General features: G+C 43.6%; 2 protein-coding genes across 2 annotated transcripts in view; one reads left to right on the top strand and one right to left on the bottom strand.

Annotated features, from left to right (window-relative positions):
- Window positions 1-2,021: 2,021 nt before the first annotated feature.
- 42sp43 (P43 5S RNA-binding protein) lies at window positions 2,022-5,668 on the bottom strand. Its single transcript, XM_029635770.2, has 9 exons — window positions 5,474-5,668; window positions 5,135-5,235; window positions 4,941-5,037; window positions 4,719-4,807; window positions 4,485-4,558; window positions 4,248-4,328; window positions 3,627-3,856; window positions 2,925-2,978; window positions 2,022-2,541 (listed from the first exon to the last, which is right to left on the bottom strand). Exons 1-9 carry the CDS (start codon window positions 5,603-5,605, stop codon window positions 2,245-2,247), a joined length of 1,155 nt encoding a protein of 384 aa, XP_029491630.1. The 5' UTR covers window positions 5,606-5,668; the 3' UTR covers window positions 2,022-2,244.
- Window positions 5,669-11,016: 5,348 nt separating this feature from the next.
- The window catches only part of LOC115110870 (disintegrin and metalloproteinase domain-containing protein 11-like), a 30,105-nt gene continuing 22,570 nt past the window's right edge, over window positions 11,017-18,551 (top strand). Inside the window, exons 1-3 of the mRNA XM_065010075.1 lie at window positions 11,017-11,399; window positions 11,777-12,000; window positions 17,037-17,113. Coding sequence (XP_064866147.1) covers window positions 11,342-11,399; window positions 11,777-12,000; window positions 17,037-17,113 — 359 coding nt within the window. The 5' untranslated portion in view covers window positions 11,017-11,341. The remainder of the gene's footprint in view (window positions 11,400-11,776; window positions 12,001-17,036; window positions 17,114-18,551) is intronic.

Genomic DNA, 18,551 nt, shown 5'->3' on the forward strand with positions numbered 1-18,551 from the left:
CTAAAGTTTTGACTGGTACTATATATATATTTATAAACTGGGTGGTTTGAGCCTTGACTGCTGATTGGCTGACATCCATGGTATATCAGACTGTATACCGCAGGTATGACAAAACATGTATTTTTTTTTACTTCTCTAATTATGTTGGTAACAAGTTTGTAATAGCAATAAGGCACCTCTCGGTTTGTGATATATGGCCAATATACCACGGCTCTGCGTTGCGTCGTGCCTATGAACAGCCCTTAGACATGGTATTTTGGCCATATATCATACCACCCCCGGGCCTTATTGCTTAAATATATTCAGCATTCTATATAAAAACATTTTTTGGGAACAACTGTTCTGTGGTCTGTGCATATATGCTGAATTTTAAATGTTTTATTACCTTGGAGTCAGCCAGGGCCCATCTTCCAACCCCCTGATGTCTCATTAAAATAAATCAATCATCAAAGCAGCACATTGTTTTGAAAGACCACAAACAATTTATAATTACCCCTGTATCACCCTGAACACTGGTGAATCATTTATATTTCAATTACGCTTTGGACACCAGGGCAACAAAGACATTCTCTAATGGACTATTCTGTTGTAAAAACACATTTCACACAAAGCACCAAAAGCAAAGTAATTATAAACGCTTGTACACTACCACCACATAAACACAGTGGAGAGAGAGCGTGGGTCATTAGCCAGCAGAGCAGCAGACATATAGGCCAGGTTAATGTGAAGGATTACGAGCTGACATGGCCTGAGGCAGCAGGAGGAGCCCTGGAGAATGAGCACAACAGCAGTAGAAAAACACAAAAGTAATGACTCCAATAGAGCTCCAACAGTAGGCTGGAAGGGGGCTTAGCAAAGGCTTTGAAATGTCACTGGACCCAGCCATATTACAGCCACAACACAGGCCTTGGACAACTAGACACCTTGGAATATGATGGTACGCCAGTGTGTGAAAGAGGATCTCCGTACAAAGCCATTCATTCTGTATAGAGTACACATGACCTAATGTGAATGATTACAAGTTTGTCTTCCTGCACTCAGTCCATTTTAAACAACTGGTGAGTTGACAGGGTAAGAAGTGGTTCAAACTCTTGAGGTGAAGCTGAAGAGTTGCAGATTCCGCGATAGAAATAAGGTAGTTTATGGTGGCGGTGGGGTTCTGGGAAATCCACAGACAAGGGCCCAATGAAGTTAATTAAATTACTGATTTCCATATAACTAACCCAGTAAAATCTTTGAAATTGTATAATTTTTATTTTTGTTCAGAATAGCTTTATTGGACAAGTTCAGCTGGAAATGTGCTGTGCTTTAATCATGACAGGGAGAGCGCTCTGTAGGAAGCAATCGAGCAGACATGCCATTACCAGTCAGCTGAAGTGATATGAGGTTCTGATGGAATGAACACTAGAAAGCTAGCCATATTACACAGCAATTCAGTGTAAGTGGCAGATATAAATGTCTGATACCAGCTCTTCCTTCAATCAATGTCACTGGTCAGACTTCGCAGTTCAATTATTCTGCAGTCTTTCAATAGGCACAATTGTAAAGTTGACGATTTTATACTGCCGTAGTTCAGCTCTCCCCCTCTACCGGGTGTTCGGATTAAAGAGTTACCTAGTGAATTGGACCTGGTGCCCGAGCAGAGCCCTGCGCTTTGATGAATCAATGGTGGGGGACTCGTTACTCATAGGTCCGATTTGTTGTTCATATTTGATGGGTGTTGGAAGGGAAAGTTCACTTCAATGCAAGTCTACCTGCACACCTGTTATGGCACTAGTAAACTGACATCGCACAAACGTCTTCTGTTCCACAACTTTGCTTGACCGGTTCAGGTTGCATTCTTTTGCATCATTGAACCGCAAGTCATTACCTCCCTCTGAGACGCACGACCCAACTTGTGGTTTACACTAAGGACTGATGCAGGGTAATTGACCACCCTGATATGTCATTACTGATTTAGTTGGAGAGAAACTAGGTGGCACAGTCCCATCTTCCCCAGACCTAAACATTTAGACAATGACTTGGCTGCAATTTTTTTTTATTGGGTCAGCTTTGATCATGCATAGGACAAACAAAACGCAAGTGCTTTTATACAGGAAAACAAAAAGACCAGTTGCTTTATATGCACTATAAAAATAATATTTTAAATCATTCAAAACCTCAGTTTAGATCAACTAAAAAGAGCAATGGTACTTCACTAGCATTTACAACTTTACCTCATAATGGTACTATGACACTTTCAGGCTACAAGTTCAACCTTTGATCAGTGACCTCTGGGTGGGTGACCACAGGGACTCGCTCTGCAGGGCAGGAGGAGTGAGGGGGCTTGATGCTGAAGAGGTCACGCAGGTTGACCTCCGAGTCGACAAAGTGGGGGATCTTGCGCTCGTTGAAGAGGCCCGAGAGGTTAACCTCAACCTTGGCCCGTCGTGACACCCTCATGCGCAAGGCAAAGAGGCGCCGCAGGTCGTCCTCCACCAGGGGCAGCTGGTGGCCTTCCAGACGCTTCTGCCAGGCCTTCTTGGGCCGCTTGCGCTTCTTCTAGAGAGAAAAACACGATTGGACAGAAATTTGAGGTATAAAATGTCTAGGGGAACAATTCACCACTACAACTGTTCAGAAGAGTCATTAACTCCCAACTGCCCAGTAGACCGGACACCTATATTAGGACTTCAGTTCCTGTAGGGGCTTCAGAGCTGAACAAGAGCGACATTGTGTGAGTAACCACCCCTTCCCTCGAGCCCCACTATGCCCAAAGCTGCTATAGATTCTGCCAGACATCTAAAGGATGCTGCTCTCAAATGGTTCAAAGACATGGTTCAGGGCCACATACAGATCAATGGTCACCTGGCCAAAGCCACCAAACAGTAGACTCACTGTTGGCTCAAGCCCACAGGGGATAGACTGACTAAAGCCATGCTTACCTTCTCAGGGTTGGCATCTGGGTCATGGTGAGCCAGGTGTCTGCTTAGGCTCTCCTGTGAGATTGAACAGTGATGTGTCACGACAACAAATGGCATACAAACATTATGACAGCAGCAAAGTATGAACATCAATCTATTCTAAACATTTATACTGTACCAGCGCCACAATGGCAAACAACTCCGTCCACCACATGGACAAATGTTTATCTTGGGATTCAAATTCAATTCTGTCCATGGGGAGGCAATGGAAAATAAGCCACTAGTAGTTACTTGACAAGACATTCAGTGACAAAGAAATTCATGAGGCTGCTTTGCATGCAGTGATTAAAACCCAACTGCACATACCACTGTGTAGAAGACAACAGTTATGGATGTGTGTTCTTAGTTAAGACAGCTGACTAATGGACGTCAGAAAGAGCAGGCTGAAGAGGCGGTTTAGAGCTGTATGCTACAAGTGTTCAATAGAGAACAGCAAACAAGACCTAAAAATCAGAGATGGGTAACTCCAGTCATCAGGGACCAGAGTGGAGTCACTTCCTCCCCATCCTAGCAAACAGCTGATTAACTAATTGCCTTCTAAACTGAAGATAATGGTATGTTGATTGGTGTCTGATGTGTTAGCTCAGGCAGAAGTGGGACCACAATCAGCACAGTACCCCCCCCAGTCTTACTCTGACTGCCCATAAGGGTTACAGTACATACCCGCATGGCAAAGGTTCTGGTGCAATCGGGGAAGCAGCAATGGTACTTGAGGAGCTGCAGGTGGGCCTTGCGGATGTGGTGCTGCAGGTTGAAGGTAGTGGAGAAGTAGGCCTTGCAGCCACTGCTGGGGCACAGCAGGACAGGCTTCCGCAGGGCGTGGGTTCGCTTGTGTCTACGCAGAGAGTCCACATGCTTAAACACCTTCTGGCACAGCTTACAGGTGAATGTGGCTGCAGGGACAGGAGAGAGGCAAATGTCACTACTCGATTCCTGCCCAACAAGTTGTCCATTAGCCAAAACAGATGGCATGAGCAGGCAGCTGGTGGCAGAGTAAACAGTATGAATGTTTGACACTGAAGGTTACCAATAAAATAAGCTTCCCCTTATATTACTAATCAGCTAACGCATCATAAGCAGTTTCTCAAACACTGTCACACTACAACTAGCAGGGTACAAGTGGTAGAAGATGAGGAAAAACAGAATACTAAATGTGAACAATTACATCCGACAATAGTTTTCAGTGAGTGTAAAAGCAGGTTGGCCTAGACTGCTACTGTAACTCATTTTCATAATCCTTCAGTAACAGCTCCAATTAAGGGGGTTTGGTGGTGGGGTGCATACCTGGGTGTTTAGCCATGTGTTTGTGCATTTTCCCCCAGGTTTGTTCAAAATGATTGCATTCAGGCTGTGTACAGCGGTACCCTGCAGTGGGAGAGACATGGGCAGGGTTAAGTTAAGTGACATGACAACTGCTACTATCCCTTTAATAGTATTGATACAAAATGACTGCTAATTTTTGGGGGATTTATGCAAGAACGTACAGCAATAGAAGACTGACGAACTTGCAAAGGGACAAACCTGCATGTTTCTTCTCGTGGGCTTTGCGAGCGACATTGGTGTCAAACGTGACTCCACATCCTCTCTTCGAACATCTGAGAAAACCAGGGACAGAATAATTTAACCATTAATCTGAGACATGCATTCACTTGCATTTTAAATAGAGTGTATACATCAGCTTGTGGATCAGTTTAGGCCTTATTCAGTATTCAAAGGATGTAAGGCCTACAGGACCATTACAAGATTGTGACTTACTTGAAATTAGAAGATATTCCATGCTCCTTCAAATGTAATTTATACACCCTCCGTTTCTTGAATGTCAATAAGCAATTTGTAAAATTGCACTGCACATGGGGACAATTAAGCAAGTAAAAATGACATTCAGCCCATTTATACGGTAAGGGAAATGGTTCCCTATAAATTAATAGAACCCATTTCATAGTAACGTGGTTATTCGGCGACATCTAGTGGACTAACCTTAAAGTACTTGTCCTTTTCTCCGTGGGCATAATGGACGTGTCTCTTCAACTTGTCCGCGTTGAAGAAAGCCTTTGTGCAACCCACAAAGGTACATCTGTTGGGTGAAAAAAATATACTATTGTACGTGAAGTTTTTCAAACTACAGCCTAACCCATGGGTATGAAATTAAATGTAAACTGAAATTAACCGACCTGAATTGTTTCACCCCGGTGTGGCCAAGTGCGTGGCGACTCAGGTGAGATTTCCGTGAGAAACGACGGCCACAATCAGCCACGTTGCATTGAAAAGGTTGCTAAAAAACAAGAACCAGTAGGGTTATAAATGATAGCGTAAACTATCTTTGACTATTCATAAAAGGCTCAAACTTTGCCATTCGAACTATTTTGCCACATTTATGGCAGAAGCCTACGCACTTCTGCACATTTTTTCACACGGAATATATTAACCCGCGGATGAGGTTACATCCACATGAATCATAGTTGAACTCGAGTATGACTCAAATATCAGCCATATCCCCATATAATATTTACCGCTCCCGTGTGCACGGTCTCGTGCTCTTTCAAACGCCACTCCCGTTGGAACGTCGCCCCACAATCAGCATGGTTGCAGTTGAAAAGCTGTTGTCGAGGATCCGAGTCCTGTTTGTGGGCTACCCCGTTCATTGTCTACTGAAAACAGTCGTCTATTCGGTTGCACACTGTCAATCAATAGGAAACTGCACCCCGCGCCAACTACTCTTGTAGCCGCGGAGAGTGCACTGAGGTTAATTGACCCAGGTTGCACCTGTGCCGAATTAATTGCTTAATTCGGGTGTCAGTATTTGCAGTGAATGGCCGTGTTCCAGGTTGACTGGTTGCAGACATGTCAGATCGCACAATGCCTTAGGTGCATTCAGTTCGCATGAACGTTTGATACGTTGCGGGACGGTTTGTACTGAACGACACGATTCTCCAAAATGTTCTTGAGCAGACTTTGAGGTACGTTTGGTGGATGTGGCTTGAAGCAACGAGTGACGCCTTTAAAGGCCAGTGGCCATACTGACAGCGTTCCCAACCCATAAACCAACCCCTACCCGTTTTTCAACCGGTCGTTCAGTACGGTACCGTTTCCGTTCAATTGAACATTCCAGACCGTAAACACATACAGAACGCAGCCCAGGTTATCCCAAACAATATATATATATATATATATATATATTAGAAATCAACAGATCCCCACTGTTCAGCATCTATTCAACACACTGCGATGCAACTACTGTATTCTTACAGCAGAGGGTAGCATATTTTACAATCAGATTTGAGAGAAAGGTAGGGATGTACCTTTGTTGCAAGAGTATTAATTCCTTGATCATACGAAACGATTATTCCCAAACCCAAGGATTCCCAGACAGAACACATCACCCATGATTTAGGAGCCTCTACTAGCCTACTACAGTCAGCTCTGGAGTAGTTCTGGACGCAAAAAGTTATTATGTTGGTAACCAGTTTATAATAGAAATAAGGCATCCCGGCCGTGACAGGGAGTCCCATAGGGTGGCGCACAATTGTCCTATCGTCGTCCGGGTTAAGGGAGGGTTTGCCCGGGGAGGTTCCCGAGTGGCGCAGCCAGTGGCGGATTTAGGTATAGGCGACATGTGCAGGCTACTGCCAGGGAAGGTCTCCCACACAGAAGTACGAGATGGGGAGGGGGGAGGTGGGGGTAGGTTGACCTCAGGTATCCCCACTGGAAGCCGAAGGTATGGGAAGCGGGGAAATCTATCAAGTAGCGCACCTCTAACTTTGTACAGTACTAATGCAATTAGTCAAATCAGTCACACTACGAAATGATACCAAATAAACCACAATTCATTCATAATACTGTGAATATATAGTTTCACAGACATATTGTCGCATTTTTTTCTGGTTTGTGCGAAATTGTTAAGAATAAAACCAGTCTGCACACCACCATGGTGAATCATGAAGGTTTTCTGTGATTGTATTGACTAGGTCCTGAGCTCAGTAAGGGGAATTTCCAATGCTGTAGTCTAACTTAAAATACATCTATATTATGCTGATATTTTGTATATTTTGTGATATATGGAGTCTTTTGGGGTGAATTCAAATTACAGTTAGTGCAGAATGGTGTTTTATGGTGGGGGCTGAAGGGGGGGTTTGCCCAGGGAGCCATACAAGCTAGAACCATCACTGGGCGCACTGTTAGAGGCGTCACTACAGACACTCTATTTCGAATCCAGGCTGTATCACAACCGGCCGTGATTGGGAGTCCCATAGGGCGGTGCACAATTGGTCGTGTGGGTTTGGCCGGAGTAGGCCGTCATTGTAAATAAGAGTTTGTTCTTAACTGGCTTGCCTACTGTAGTTAAATTAAGGTTACACATTTTACTTGGCTCATCGCGCTCTAGCGACTCCTTGTGGCAGGCTGGGCGCCTGGAGGCTGATTTCGGTTGTCAGTTGAACGGTATTTCTGGTGCGGCTGGCTTCCGGGTTAAATGAGCGGCTGTTAAAAAAATAAGACACCTCAAGGTTTGTGGTATACTGCCCATATACCACACCCCCTCTGGCATTTTTGCTTAAATATACCACAGCTAGGGGCTGTTCTTATGCTGCGTTCATAACCTTCATTCATAGACGGTATTTACCACATACGACTGGGAAAAATCCTCTTGAACGCCTCTTCTACTGGTAATTACTAGTGGGAAACGTGTCTATCATCCCTGAGCTCCGACTTCTCCCACATGCTGACGTAACCCACATTTTTTCATCTACTTATCCATTTTGAGAGTTGTTGGTATTTTGATCCAGTAATATTATTTTGCTTCCTCCACATTTTAATGAATTTTAACTACTTTAAAATGGATATACCTCAATAATTTCAAATCTCACTACATTCAATTACACATAATTGAACATCCTATTTCATAGAGAGTGTTACAAACTGGACTATATTTAGTAACTTTGAAGAGATGGTGATTAGGTCTAAATAGGCGTTTGGCGTTTGCTAGTCTAAATTCAGTGTACTGATCTTAAACTGCCGTTTCCCGAAAGGCAAACTCTTCTCATGCGCCAACTCATTTTCCTCAGCTTCAGAAGCGTCTGCATTCATACCATTTTTATGGCTATTCTTAGCTATATTCTTCAGACTTGACCAGAGGGAATTGTTGATATTGTTGTAAATTGTTTATTGTAAAGAATATTTTCTTCTGAAAAATACGCCAAAAATGCATTTCAAGTACATCTCTTTAGTATTTTACAGATAGAAAGTTGAAAAAACTATTTATCCACAATCTGCTCTGGACCGGTCCTGGAGTGTCTCAACAAAATGAAATAAAACATATTTAGCCTGACTACACCCAGTGTCCAGAAAAATGGATTTGCACAATATGAAAATATGCATATATTTAATGAGATTTCACCTCATTTGCATATTTTAATAAAGCGTTTATTTAAATGTGTAAAAGAAAATATTCTTATGTTTATGTCTACATTCAAATGGTACAAGTTTATTAAGGGGCAAAAATTACCCTATGAATTAAATGCAACAAAACATGATTTATAAAAAGCAATCTATTAATTATGATTTTTTAACACTGTAATTTGTGAGCATGATATCTGTAATTTTAGTATATGTTTGCCGCAGCTTGTTTTCCATTAGCTAATCAACATTTCTCAACGAGTTCAAAGCACATGAATGCATCCAACTCGTACTTACGACTTCACAACTGGGAATTACCAACTTCCTACTTGGTTATGAATATGAATGCAGCATTAGGCAGGACGCAAAATTGGCAAGTGCATCTCTGTCATGGCCTTAGTGCACTCCAGGTATATGGGCGCCTCTGAAGTAGAAGGATGGCCTGGGTGGCTGAGGAGAAGATATTCACAATCAAAGACATGATAATCAGAGTAGCGAGAAGATATTCACTATAGAGTTCTCATTTTTATCCCACAAACCTGAGGGACCAACATCACTATACTGAGAGTGATTCCATTTATAAAATTACATATTTGGTCGTTTTTGGAGCATTTGAACATGGCCTCATTGTAAACAGAGATTTATGGATATAAATGGCATATTATTGAAAAAAACATAAATGTACTGTGTAACATGTTATATTACTGTCATCTGATGAAGATTTTCAAAAGGTTAGTGAATAATTTTTCTTTTAATCCTGCGTTTGTTGATTGCATATTTTGTTCAACTTGGCTATTCAAATTAGCTGTGTCTTTGGTGGTGGTTTGACATAAATATGTGCTATGTTTTCGCCGTAAAACGTTTTAGAAATCTGACTTGCTGGGTAGATGAACAAGGTGTTTATCTTTCATTTTAGCTATTGGACTTGTTAATGTGTGGAGGTTAAATATTTCTAAGAATATTTTTGCGTTCCATTGCGCCACGTTCCAGCTGAACGTGGGAGGGTTCGTTCCCAAATGGGTACCATAACCCCCTTCTGGTTAATGTTTTTTTCAGAGCCCCCGTACTGCACAATGAGGATGAAGAAGGGAATTGCTGGTTGGGGTAAGTGTCTCAAAAACAAGTGAAATTGACCAAAAAAAAGTGATCTTCTCAGGTCCAAAAAGTTCACCATATTAGCGTAAAATAAATATGCTATAGGCTATACAGAGCTGTGGTCTTGTCCATTTGGGTCCACTCGGGTCTATCAGAACTAATGACCATCAAACAGGCCCCGACCCAGACCCGAGGGAAAAGTTAGAATTTTTGACCCAGACCTACTCGGTTCCCGGGTCGGGTCTCTGGTATTCGGGTTCAGTCGGACCCGTGAAGACCTTTAGTCTGGACCCTTCTATAACATGGCATTTACATTAAAAAAATTGACTTGGTTGTAAAAATGCAAAATGATCCTTTAAAGAAATGGCACATTGAGGCATGATTATTATTTTGTGCACAACAATAGCCCTCGTTCTGCACATCCAGCTTACATGGAGTCACCTCTTACACACACACACACAGCCTGCTAGTCAAGCCCACTACCTCCAACAATAGCCCTCGTTCTGCACATCCAGCTTACATGGAGTCACCTCTTACACACACACACACAGCCTGCTAGTCAAGCCCACTTCCTCCAACAATAGCCCTCGTTCTGCACATCCAGCTTACATGGAGTCACCTCTTACACACACACACACAGCCTGCTAGTCAAGCCCACTTCCTCCAACAATAGCCCTCGTTCTGCACATCCAGTTTACATGGAGTCACCTCTTACACACACACACACACACAGCCTGCTAGTCAAGCCCACTTCCTCCAACAATAGCCCTCGTTCTGCACATTCAGCTATCTGTATGATCATCTAAGACATCCAGCTTACATGGAGTCACCTCTTATCAACTCCAACACACAACACACACACACACACACACACACACACACACACACACACACACACACACACACACACACACAGCCTGCTAGTCAAGCCCACTTCCTCCAACAATAGCTTGTCATCGCTCTACACTCTTCACTGTCCCATTTTTCGATGTGTTCCTGCAGCTTCTGTGTCTCCTTACTGTAGTGGACAGCTGGAGATAGAGAAGGAGAATGACATCTGTATTTACCATACACACCTCTGGGCACAATGGGTGCACCATGTCATGCTATTGGATACCACTTTTCAATTGCTGTGTGGATCTCCATTTTGTTCATTACAATACATTCTGTTAGTGAGTTCAGCTGCACCACAATACTGACCGATATGTATTGTTTTCTCTGAAGGACATTTTTCCCACCTTGTCTATCCATGGACCTATCTATTCAGGATCTTCATCAATTACTCCTGTTGACTTTTGCCATTCATAAGTCCCCGTGAATGAACACACAAAACCCTACCATGTTTACCTCAATTGGCACCTTGGTACCCAGGTTGTAGAATCTGCTTTTGTGGAGATATATAACTGCATGGCAACGGGAGGACGCTTGGAGATGAATGAGGGGAGGGCACTATGGTCCCACGTGTCCTCATCATTTTTATTGTATATCTACCACTTCCCCATATCGCAGATTCGCATACACTCATGCATATATATAGCTTACACACGCACAATCCTGTAGGATTTATGCATACGTGCACTCAAATCTCCCCATTTGACCTATTCTACATAATCTAGGCTAATTTGTCAATTCCATTATTGATCGTCTCTGGCATAGGCCTATTTGTTTTTTCATTTAGTGATAGATTGGCTATTTAATTCAATTGCCTGATATCGGTGAGACTGTATGCTACGAGCTGAATGGGAGATGAGAGGACGAGCGTCAGCTGTCAACCAGATTCAGTCGGTGTTTTTTCTCTCTCGCCATAATCGTTTGTGCGTCGGTTTTCTTTTTATCTGCGCCTGTCACACTGTAACGCACTCGATGTTAATTCGGGGGAATATGTGAACATCATGCTGGCGGTGTGGTGCTTGGTCTTTGCTGCAGTGGGCGAGAGGTTTGCCGTGTCAGGTAAGAGGGATGACGGGATTGGGGGGAAGCACCCTTTTCATTTCCAAGTTTACCCCTGCCCAATGTAGGCTATCCCCATTTTTTTTGCATCTGCAATCACTTCTTCCTCTGTAGACTAGTCTACAATTGTGTGTGTGGTGGTAGCGCGCAGCTGGAGACAGTTACATCTGTGCCAAGAACGTAGTGTTTTTAAAATCCCTCTCCCTTCAGTTCTACGGATGCGGTAGATTTGCTGCATCAACACATTTTCACCGCAGCGCTGTCGCCCTTTACAACCAGCGCCTGGCGCGCTGCCATATCAGCCTATTTATGTCAAAAATCATTTTTCAAACAATAATTATAGTTTTTCTGTGTGATAACCCGTGTGTGGTTTAAAGTTGGCAGTTATCAGGCCTCCCGCGTTACAGGCGGCGGAAGGTCGACTTTGGTGCGGGATGCGAGTTTGTGGGATTGGTTCTCGCCAGAGGAGCGGGGAGACAGCAGCGACATTGCGGCCGAAGTCACCTACCCAAAGCGTCTGGTGCAACAGATGGAGTCGAAGGAAGAAATGTCCCATGGCTATTTGGATACCCGCGTGAAGAATACCACGGGAGGCACCTCGGTAAGTATAGACCTCTGTCTATAATGGAGAAGTGGGTGTGGCAACCGGATTTTATTTGAGTGTTATTTATTCGTTTTCCTTCCCTCTCTTGTATTAAACTCCCAGTTCATTGTTGAAACTGTAATGGTTTCTCTCAACCCAAGTTACTTTTGTGAACCCTTTCTTGCCTGTTTTGGCCTGTGTCTTGTTTTCTAAGTTTATCATAAGATCAGTCCCAAACTGCACAAGTCTATCAGTCCCATGTTGCCCTAACTCTCCTGGTGTCTTCAGCTTGCTTGTGTTCGCACTGAGGGATGAAGTCAGTGTTAGTCAGAAACCTAGTTTGGGCGTGACTGATGCAAGACCCACTGGCTCTCTCCTGCTGTATGTCCGGGGGCACCTCTGCCAGTTGGTCAAGAGCAATGCAGTGCTCTGTGCCGCATGCTCTGCCCTCACTGAATGACAGAGAAGGGAGGTGGTTTGCTGCAACCTCTAAGCCCACTAAGTTTCCCCTTTAACCAGCATCAGAGAATGACCACCAAGTCCTTTCTGGTCCTGCAAAACAGTGGTTACTATGTTACTGCTATACATATATATATATATACACTGAACAAAAATGTAAGCGCAACATGTGTGTTGGTCCCATGTTTCATGAGCTGAAATAAAACAAATGTTCCACATGCACAAAAAGTTTCTTTCTCTCAAATTTTGTGCACAAATTTGTTTACATCCCTGTTAGTGAGCATTTGTCTTTTGCCAGGGTAACCCATCCACTTGACAGGTGTGGCATATCAGGAAGCTGATTAAACAGCATGATCATTACACAGGCCACTCTAAAATGTGCAGTTTTGTCACACAACACAATGCCACAGATGTCTCAAGTTTTGAGGGAGCATTCAATTGGCATGCTGACTATAGGAATGTCCACCAGAACTGTTGCCAGAAAATTGAATGTTAATTTCTCTACCATAAGCCGCCTCCAACGTCGTTTTTAGAAAATTTGGTTGGACGTCCACCTCTTCACGACCGCAGTATGGCGTCATGTGGGTGAGTGGTTTGCTGAACAGAGTGCACCACGGTGGTGGTGGGGTTATGGTATGGGCGGGCACAAGCTACGTACGGGCAATGGAAACAATTGCGTTTTATCGATGGCAATTGGAATGCATAGAGATACCGTGACGAGATCCTGATGCCCATTGTTGTGACATTCATTCGCTTCAGCGTTATAATGCACGGCCCCATGTTGCAAGGATCTGCACACAATTCCTGGAAGCTGAAAATGTCCCAGTTCTTTCATGGCCTGCATACTCATCAGACATGTCACCCATTGAGCCTGTTTGGGATGCTCTGGAGTCTGGATCGACGTGTACGACAGCGTGTTCCAGTTCCCGCCAATATCCAGCAACTTCACACAGCCATTGAAGAGGAGTGGGACGACATTCCACAGGCCATAATCAACAGCCTGATCAACTCTATGTGAAGGAGATGTGTTGCGCTGCATGAGGCAAATGGTGGTCACACCAGATACTGACTGGTTGTCTGATCCATGACTAACAGATGCATATCTGTATTCCCAGTCATGTGAAAGCCATAGATTAGGGCCTAATGAATTTATTTCAATTGACTGATTTCCATATATGAACTGTAACTCCGTAAAACCTTTGAAAATGTTCCATGTTGCGTTTATATTTTTGTTTTGTATCTATATTTAACTGTAACCAACGGGCATTACACCCTATGAGGGAGCACAATATCTGGGACTTGAACCCAAAACCTTCTGACCTACTGTACTCACCCGCTATGTCACCCCATGCCACAGATTTATAATTACCGTCCACCGGAGAGAAGAGTATCTGAAAGAGATCTGAAACAAAAGCCTGTTGTGTGAATGTGATTTTAGCTGCTTGGCCTCATCTCCTCATGATAAAAGGCTCTGTGTGGTGAAATATTCAGATCTCTCATGGAGAACTCCTCTCTCTTCCATTCCTCTATTATTCAATGGTGTGTTGAAGTATGTCCCCATCAATGATTCAACAAGGCCTGTGTGAGAAGTGCTACTTGGGCCAAAAACTCCACTGGTACAAAATCATCCTCTTTTTTACTCTCTCTCTCTCTCTCTCTCTCGCTCCCGCTCTCTCGCTCTCTCTCTCTCTCTCTGACCTAAACTCTACCTCACCCTTCAACCCATCTCTTTCTTTAATTTTCATACACCCTCTCTTCTCTCTCTCTCTCTCTCTCTCTCTCTCTCTCTCTCTCTCTCGCTCAATTCAATTCAATTCAAGGGCTTTATTGACATGGGAAACATGTGTTAACATTGCCAAAGCAAGTGAGGTAGATAATATATCAAGTGAATATATAAAGTGAAATAAACAATAAAAATTAACAGTAAACATCACATATACAGAAGTTTCAAAACAATAAAGACATTACAAATGTCATATTATATATATATACAGTGTTTTAACAATGTACAAATGGTAAAGGACACAAGATAAAATAAACAAGCATAGATATGGGTTGTATGGGTTATATTTCGCTCTCTCTCTCTCTCTCTCTCTCTCTCTCTCTGACCTAAACTCTACCTCACCCTTCAACCCATCTCTTTCTTTAATTTTCATACACCCTCTCTCTCTCTCTCTCTCTCTCTCTCTCTCTCTATCTCTCTCTGACCTAAACTCTACCTCAGCCTTCAACCCATCTCTTTCTTTAATTTTCATTCATTCATTCTCTCTCTCTCTCTCTCTCTCTCTCTCTCTCTCTCTCTCTCTCTCTCTGACCTAAACTCTACCTCACCCTTCAACCCATCTCTTTCTTTAATTTTCAACCCATCTCTTTCTTTCTCTCTTCTCTGACCTAAACTCACCTCACCCTTCAACCCATCTCTTTCTTTAATTTTCATCTCTCTCTCTCTCTCTCTCTCTCTCTCTCTCTCTCTCTCTCTCTCTCTCTCTCTCTGACCTAAACTCTACCTCACCCTTCAACCCATATCTTTCTTTAATTTTCATACACCCTCTCTCTCTCTCTCTCTCTCGCTCTCTCGCTCTCTCTCTCTCTCTCTCTCTGACCTAAACTCTACCTCACCCTTCAACCTTCAACCCATCTCTTTCTTTAATTTTCATACACCCTCTCTCTCTCTTTCTCTGAAGAGGAAGGTGTAGGTGGGATGGAGGGTGAGGTTCTAATTGTTTATTTAATTTTATTTCATCTTAATTTAACCAGGTAGGCCAGTTGAGAACAAGATTAGGGAGGTAAGGCAATAAATAGACCATAGAGGCAAAAAATAATTACAATTTAGCATTATCACTGGAGTGATAGATGTGCAGATGATGATGTGCAAGGTCTACATCTTTCAACGGGGCACCAGAGATCAATGAGTTCACAAGAGAACTCATCTAAATATTCTGAAATGACATATATATTTTTTAAGGATAAGCTTGAAATGGGTGTGGTGGAATTGACTCAACAACCAAAAACACATTTGTAAGTCTTAATGAATCAGAAAATCAATAGCTATTTCTGGTTGTTTATCAAAGTTAGCTGGCTAACTGATCGATCCTCCTTTGTAATATACCCCTCTGGTGGGTTGAGTGTTGAGTTGATTTGGTTGAGAGAATCATTACCCTTGTCTGGAGATAAATCTGGCTCTGATTACACTGCTTGGTTTAACCTACCGTGTGATGTGATTGAACTATTTAAAGAGGCTCATGGGTATTTGGATGGAGATCGTGTAAGATCCCAGTGTTGTTGTTTTTGAAGTTGTTTTTGAGAAGTGGTATAATTGGTAAAAGGGGGGATATTTTTTTTGCTTAATTAGGAGGGTTCTGTTGGTTACATTTCATTTCATGTTTTGCCTCTGTTGTGTTTTTCTGTAGTCATAATGTCCTTTTTTTCCTTCTTTAAAAAAGAGGATTCTAAATAAGTTTAGATGGAATATTCGTAGCTGTCATTCATGGATTGATCAACTATTCCATAGGTTCACTTTGATTCCAAGTCATACAGCCTACTGTTTCCTCAAGTGACTTTGCTTGTCAATGGACTGGAAGTGAAGATACATCTGTTTCTACAGCATGTGCACATTTCAGATGTATTTACAATCGCTGGTTGTTACTGAGTAATGAACCTGCTATCACAAGGTTCCCAGAGGACTGACTTTGGCATTAGAACAGTATCAAGATGCCTTGGTGTTACAGACAGGGGTGTTGTTGGTTGCCACCTAAATATCCTGAGGGATGTTGTGATTCAGGGCTGGTAAATACTGATCGATTCAAACAAATCTACTGATCTATTGTTTGACCGTCTCGATTACTTCACACATAAAAACGTTACAGAACTCCTTGGATTGAATCCTTCCTTTAGCCAAGCAGAACTGCCCTCGCCCTGCTCCAGCTGAAGTTGAGTTGTGTGGAATCATTGGAGGGAATGATTTCCGAATGGGAGTCTTGTCTCAGTGAAAGTCCAATGATTCACTGCAGCCTGTATCCTGCAGACAGAATTACAGTGGGCTGGGATTGAATGCTGGCACTGTTTGTGCTTTTGGCGACACTGTGTTTTGACTGCTATAAATCTCTGGCAGCCAGTGAAGCTCCTCCTTGCCTTCTTCCTACCGCTCCATTCTTTTTGGCAGCCGACAGTAGGGACACATTGGCTTCACACCAGCTCAATGTAGATGGATATTTAAAGCTTTCTCCCTTCCTGTAAACCCTCTTCCCGTCCATCTCTACCCGCTGAATACAAATGCACTTCCTGGATGGCTTCCGTACTGCCTGTTGGAATGGATTCAGTCCAGCCAAATCAATGGACACTTTTTATCAATCCGACTATGTTAGCTGCTAAAGTGCTTTTGATACATATGCAGTATTGCGCTGGCAGAAATGCATTTGTACAGTATGTATTTTGGTTTGTTATACTTCCTACAGAATGATAGCTATCATTGTGACTCACCGAATGGGCGAACCACTATTAGAGTGGTTTACTTTTAAGTGGTTCTTCCTGTAATGTCTCTCTCTCTCTCTCTCACTCTCTCTTTCGATCCTCATCTCACCTTCTCCCTATTTAAGCCAGTCCATTTGGCCCAGAGTTGTTTCCAGGTGGAAACCTTCGGACACACCTTCACTCTGGACCTGGAGTTAAACCAGTGAGTACATTTGATTTGTGCACAATCTTGATGTTATCAACTTGATTGACGTATTCTCCGCACCCCATTTCTATCAGTCCGTATTTTCTAAATTGTCACAATCATCAACGTTGGCATTTCCATAACCGCTACCATTAGAAAATACACTTTGCTCCTTCCATTTATGACACATAACCAAATGTTTAGTGGAGCATCAGGGACACAGAGACCCTAAGAGCTCCATCAATACAGCTACCCACCTTAGAGAGAGAGAGAGGAGACAGAAAGAGAGAAAGGGGGGGATGAGGGGGACAGAGAGAGAGAGAGAGAGGAGACAGAAAGAGAGAAAGGGGGGGATGAGGGGGACAGAGAGAGAGAGCGAGAGAGAGAGAGGAGACAGAAATAGAGAAAGGGGGATGAGGGGGACAGAGAGAGAGAGAGAGAGAGAGAGAGAGACAGAAAGAAGAGAGAGAAAGGGGGGTGAGGGGGACAGAGAGAGAGAGAGAGAGAGAGGAGACGGGAGACAGAAAGAGAGAAAGAGGGGGATGAGGGGGACAGAGAGAGAGAGAGAGAGAGAGAGAGAGGAGACGGGAGACAGAAAGAGAGAAAGAGGGGGATGAGGGGGACAGAGAGAGAGAGAGAGAAAGAGGAGACGGGAGACAGAAAGAGAGAAAGGGGGGATGAGGGGGACAGAGAGAGAGAGAGGAGACGGGAGACAGAAAGAGAGAAAGGGGGGATGAGGGGGACAGAGAGAGAGAGAGGAGACGGGAGACAGAAAGAGAGAAAGGGGGGATGAGGGGGACAGAGAGAGAGAGAGGAGACGGGAGACAGAAAGAGAGAAAGGGGGATGAGGGGAACAGAGAGAGAGAGAGAGGAGACTGGAGACAGAAAGAGAAAAAGGGGGGATGAGGGGGACAGAGAGAGGGGAGACAGAGAGAGAGAGAGAGGAGACGGGAGACAGAAAGAGAGAAAGTGGGGGATGAGGGGGACAGAGATAGAGAGAGAGAGAGAGAGGAGACAGAAAGAGAGAAAGAGGGGGATGAGGGGGACAGAGAGAGAGAGAGAAAGAGAGAGATGAGACAGAAAGAGAGAAGGGGGATGAGGGGGACAGAGAGAGAGAGAGAGAGGAGACAGGAGACAGAAAGAGAGAAAGAGGGGGATGAGGGGGACAGAGAGAGAGAGAGAGACAGAAAGAGAGAAAGGGGGGGATGAGGGGGACAGAGAGAGAGAGGAGACGGGAGACAGAAAGAGAGAAAGAGGGGGATGAGGGGGACAGAGAGAGAGAGAGAGAGAGAGAGAGAGAGGAGACGGGAGACAGAAAGAGAGAAAGTGGGGGATGAGGGGGACAGAGATAGAGAGAGAGAGAGAGAGAGACAGGAGACAGAAAGAGAGAAAGAGGGGGATGAGGGGGGACAGAGAGAGAGAGAGAGAGGAGACAGAAAGAGAGAAAGGGGGGATG

The sequence above is a fragment of the Oncorhynchus nerka genome, linkage group LG26, assembly GCF_034236695.1.
Source record: "Oncorhynchus nerka isolate Pitt River linkage group LG26, Oner_Uvic_2.0, whole genome shotgun sequence".
In the NCBI taxonomy this organism is placed as follows: Eukaryota; Metazoa; Chordata; class Actinopteri; order Salmoniformes; family Salmonidae; genus Oncorhynchus; species Oncorhynchus nerka.

Excerpts from the sequence above, each read along its gene's own strand:
- 42sp43 (XM_029635770.2), bottom strand. The coding sequence starts at position 5,605 with ATGAACGGGGTAGCCCACAAACAGGACTCGGATCCTCGACAACAGCTT. Across the intron at positions 3,857-4,247 it reads ACACATGGCTAAACACCCAG|CCACATTCACCTGTAAGCTG; the intron begins GTATGCACCCCA and ends CTGTCCCTGCAG. Across the intron at positions 2,979-3,626 it reads CCAGAACCTTTGCCATGCGG|GAGAGCCTAAGCAGACACCT; the intron begins GTATGTACTGTA and ends TCAATCTCACAG.